The 5,088-nt window shown below is 45.3% G+C and overlaps 1 protein-coding gene across 1 annotated transcript; it reads right to left on the bottom strand.

Moving 5' to 3' along the window:
• Positions 1-648: 648 nt before the first annotated feature.
• On the bottom strand, positions 649-3,309 carry LOC117144819. The gene has a single exon (XM_033310201.1). It carries the CDS (start codon positions 3,096-3,098, stop codon positions 2,232-2,234), a length of 867 nt encoding a protein of 288 aa, XP_033166092.1. The 5' UTR covers positions 3,099-3,309; the 3' UTR covers positions 649-2,231.
• Between the last annotated feature and the right edge of the window lie 1,779 nt (positions 3,310-5,088).

Raw genomic sequence — 5,088 nt, 5'->3', positions numbered from 1 at the left:
AGAAGAAAAAGACTGACAGTGGTCAGTCAATGTTTGCTCAAGCTTGGCAGCTGCTCAAATGAGTTGTTAACATTAATGCGCATTAACCTGTCTTTTGTTTTCGCGGGCATTCGCTGGGCAGCAGCAGTGGAAAAAGCCACATTTAGAGCGGCTTGAAAAGCCAAGGGTCTTGGCCATGTGCCGCGATTTCCAAGACTTTTCATTGCAATCGTGGTTGTTTTCGGGGTCTTGTCGGCTGCTGTTTCGGTTTCCTAACTGTTTACTTTCACTGTCGGTGGCCGATGTTGAACTGGCTTTTCTGTTTCTGTTTCTGTTTCGGTTACTGTTTCTTTTTCTGGGGCCGGCCGAAAGCAGCGGGGTTTATTGGGTTTTCGTTAACCTGTCTTGGCCAGGCTCGAGTCATAATTATTTACACCTATTAACGGGCAGATCTTTAAGATTCGCCGGGGCAACTGGGTCGCAAATCAATTTCACTTGAAATGAAAGCATTTCGGCCCAAGATGGACTTGTCAACGGCCAGTTTTCGTCTTTGGAATTATGCATAGAGCTTTCGGTTTTGTCGTTTCGCTTTCACCCCGTGGTATGCCATAAATTATAGAGACTGGTCTTGATTTTCATTGATTTTTTATTTATTAATCTTCCTTGCTGTGTTTTTCAACTTTTTTTTTGTGTTTTGTTTTCATCATTTTGTTGTGTTTAATGACATGCATATGTGACAGTGAGTGGGGATTGTAATCTATGGAATTTACATTCTTTTGTGAGTGAGTTTTGTGATCTGTGTGAGTTGCCCACATCTGCAGCTTCACGCTTCTTCTTCGTCTTCATCATCATCATCTTACTACTGTTGCCGGAATTATAGAGTTATAAAGTTAGAAGTTGTGAAATCGCCGTACGACTTTGCTTAAATTGTTTAAATTAAAGTAGACGACGTGCTGGCGACTCGAAACTTGTAGCCGCTGGCTAGAGGGCTCTCCAAATGTCATAAACGAGGCATTTTTAAGTTGATAATTAAAAATCTGTTTAGGTCCACAGAGCAGGTGAGCCCGACGCCAATCGGGCCGACAAGCCGTTCGAGTCGCTCGGATGCATAGAGTACGCTTAAGGAGTTAAAATATTGAAAAAAAATACTTTTAACATTACGCGGAATCACTGGGCGTGTGCATGTGTGAGTGGCAGTGGGGTTTACTTCATTTTTTGGGAAAGTAGAGCGCTAGAAAGTGACAGATGCAAAGGCAGCAGAAAGAGATGGCGGATAGGAGAAATGAGAAAGTTGAAGAGTCGAAGTGGAAGTCGAGTGTCGAGTGTCGAGTGAGGAAACAGTGGCCCTGAGATAGAGCCGGAAAATGAGTTCAGTTTGGTGCGGCGATGTGTATTCGGAGACCTATGGCAAGTGATGGCATGCGAATGACCAAAACTATGACTCAGTTGAAGGCGAGAAATGGAAGGAAGATGTGGAAGTTTGTCAGATGATAGACAGTTGATAGATAGATAGTTAGATTGATAGATAGTGATAGTCATAGAGTTAGAGCTAGTAAGTTAAAGCTAATAGTAGGCATGCTCGTTGTTGCTGGTGTTGTTGTATTGTAAGACTAGAATTGCATGTGAAGAACATAGTTGAACAGACAGAGATAGAGCGTACAGATATAGATTAAAGAGTTAGGATTTGTACTTTTCTGCGATTGCATGGCAATCGGCAGAGTTTTGGTATAGGCAGTATGCAGTTTTAGATGAAAGCACAGAAATAGAGAGACAGAAACAGAAATAGATGGAGATGTAGATGTAGATAGAGGTATAGGTGTAGAAACTGACAGATGAGAGTGCACTAGATATAGAGCAGTTGGGTGATCGATTGGCTGATGGGTAGTGCTGGAAGTGCTGTGCGAGCTTAGACTTAAGGCTGAGTATTTGCAACTTGTGGGGTAACTCTCGCTGGCCGCTCTTTTTACAAACTTAACTTTAGCGTCATTAGTTTAAAAACTAACATATATGGTTCTGATTCTGGTGTCTGTCCGGTTTAACATTATCTTGTGTGTGTGTGGTTCATTCTTTTTCGTTTTCATTGCTTGGAGAAATAAATAAAATAAATTAAATTAATAAATTAATTAAAACGAACGATAAATAATGTGTGTTTCTCTTCGAGAGTCGCGGGCGAGCTCTGCAGCTCAAGTCGTGTGATTTCGCGTTTCTGATTTTGCTTCTTAAGTGATTGTGTGGTGTGATCCAGTGTGATCTTAGGCCTGCACGGGCTTCTGGGCACCATAGGCCAGGTCCTGGGCGTCGATGGAGCGTCCCCAGCCACCGTGACCGCTGCTGCCGTACGAGGCAGAGGAGGCTCCGGCATCGGCGCTGTAGCCACTGCCGTACGAGTCGTGGCTCGTCGAGTGGCTGCTGCTGTGGTGTGGGTGGGCCACCACCTCGTAGGTCACGTGCTTCTCCTGCGACAGCAGCTTCTTCAGGCCGATAACGGCTGAGAGCACCAGGGCGATCTTACCAATCAGCAGGGCCTTTCCGGCGATCAGGGCGATGGCGCCCAACAGCAGGGGCAGCAGAGCGGCGGCCTTCAGGGCAACCAGGGCGAGGATGGGTCCCAGGATCTTGGCGGCCTTCTTCTTCTTGCCACGGCTCTCCTCGGGAGCGTTGGGGTCGTTGGAGCCGAACAGAGACTCGGAGGCATCCTCGAGGGCACGGCCGGTGGAGCTAACAGCCTGCACAATGTCGGCGCCCTTCAGCTCCACCTTGATGGTGTGCGAGTTCAGGAAGCTGCTGATGCGGTTCAGGGCCAGGGACTCGAACGACTCGTCGCCGGAGATGGAGCGGGCGGCCTCCTGTTGGGGAGCGTCTGGCGAGCGGACCACGGTCACACCTTCGGTCAGGGCGAACTGGTCACGGGCACCGAGCACCTTGTCCACGAAGCTGAACAGCTTGTACTTGACGCACGAGACGGAGTCCTTGCGCAGACAGTCGCTGTAGATGCTATCCATAATGTCGTTCTCGCCGCCGATGGCGTTGCGGGCGTGGCCGCGCGTCTCCTCAGCCGGAAGGGCGGCGCTCAAGGCGACCAGACACAAGACACCGAAAGTAACTTTATGGCTTGCCATTATGCGTTTTTGTTTGGTTGGTTTTTGTTCTTGCACGTTTAACGATTTGGGTTCTTTGAATAATCCTTTTGTTGATCCACACTACACTTTCACGTAGTTCGGCGGCGAACGCACTTTCTCTTAAATGGAAAACTGTATTTTTGTGTTTTTCGGTCTAGGCTGACTGCTGCTGCCGTATAGCTGCTCAGACGGTTAAGGATTGAATGATACAATTTTCCACCGCACACGACAATTTATATACGGCGGCAGTGGCAGTGACTTCGGCATCGGCATGCTCATCTGCTGCGAAAGCATTTCTCCGACCCACCTGCCCCCTGGCCCCCAGAAGCGGTTCCCCTAAACTAGTCGTGCAAGTTTCTCGCTTAAGTCTTTCGTTTGGCCGGCCAACGGTAATGCGCAGTCGGCATCGACGTCGCCGTTAGCGTCGGCCGCGCTGCAGCGGTACACCAGCAGCTGGAAAAGCATTGTTACTGTAATTTGTAAGTTGTCGCTGCCGCTGCGCTGCTTTCGCCCGAAGTTCATGTAACATTGTCAACAGACGCAGCCTCCTGCCGGTGGGAAACCAGCGAACAAACAACCAGCTACTTTTACCCGGACGGCAGAGAGCGGACCAAAAGTGCCGAAAATCGTAGTCGTAATCTTAATTGTCTGGGCTTTAATTGAAAATGAGATTTTGTAAAAGTAAGTAAAAGCATTTCCCTTTCAAGCCCAGTAGAGCGCTTGAAGCGAGCGGCTGAGGTGAACAGAACGGCTAATTTGCATTTCCAATTTACTGCCGGTTAGAAATCAATATATTTCAATTTTAATCGGCTCTCATAATTTCATTTTATAATTTTGTCATAAAATTTAAATTTGAAAATAGATTATGAAATTAACATAAAATAGAAAAAAGTTGAATTTTAATAAAGCAATTTTATTAAAAATATATCACTTTATTTAATTAATGTTAATACGTAATATTTAAAATGCAGTTAGTGACGAAGTCACTTTATAATCTTCATTAATTCCAATAAAATCCATGATAATTTTATGATATTTATATCCAGCTATTTTGCATAATAATCAGCAATTTGTCTAATATAATAAAAAAAAAAATAAAATAAAGTAATATAATAAATAAATAAAAGCAAAAAAGGTATTTATACTTTGAAGTATTTTGAAACCTGCATCTGATATTTAATATCGCATACACCTTTGACTTAATCTTTTGGTATTGGATTCGGTATCTGAATTGTGGAATCATTTTCAAGTTCGCTGAAAAATGACTTGTTAAAATAAAAATGACAATGACAAATTGTATGGGTGATTTTTTCTCTATGTGTGCTCATAAGATATTCCAAATAGAAGCCGATCACGTTCTCAGGGCAGAGAATCTATGCCAACGCCAAGTCAGCGACCAGAAACTAATGGCAGTGACAGTGCCAATAATAATAATCATAACCCCATTCAGAAAAGGGAAAGTCGCGGATACATCTGCGAGAAATATGCGTGGTATGCGGCGTCTGCCCTTCTTGGCGATGGATGCGCAAATTATATGCGTTGTCAAATAGATGCGGCCCAAACAAACAGTTGTCATGGCCAACTGGAAAAGCACACCGATGGCGTCCAGCAGACTGAGATATCGACGGGCAAACACCAGTAGCTCGACCCACAGCTGTCTCAAACTAACCAAGTAACTGGCCAAAGTGACTAACTAACTGGCTGGGACAGGTAAAAGTACGCAAATAGACAGTGTCCAGGAGTCTGGCCAAATGAAAGTCATCTTCTCATCCCCGGGCGAGAGAGTTTGTGGTGTGCAAATGCGAAATGCTGAATGCGAAATGCAAGTGGACCTCTGGATCGCATCGGATCTCGGCAAATGACCGCGAGCAGGATGCGATTGCCACGGACCCCACGAAAGTGTTGAAAATAGTTAATTAAAGAGTTATGAATGTGCGAAAATGCAATGAAAATGCGCTTATGAATTGGGCCCCAGCAGCGGCGGGCGACC

This window comes from Drosophila mauritiana, chromosome 3R (assembly GCF_004382145.1).
Source record: "Drosophila mauritiana strain mau12 chromosome 3R, ASM438214v1, whole genome shotgun sequence".
Classification (NCBI taxonomy): Eukaryota; Metazoa; Arthropoda; class Insecta; order Diptera; family Drosophilidae; genus Drosophila; species Drosophila mauritiana.
Note: the sequence above shows the minus strand (reverse complement) of the source record. Positions and strands in the feature narration are given on the sequence as shown.

Bases quoted from the DNA above. Each gene is read 5' to 3' on its own strand.
- LOC117144819 (XM_033310201.1), bottom strand. From the start codon at position 3,098: ATGGCAAGCCATAAAGTTACTTTCGGTGTCTTGTGTCTGGTCGCCTTG.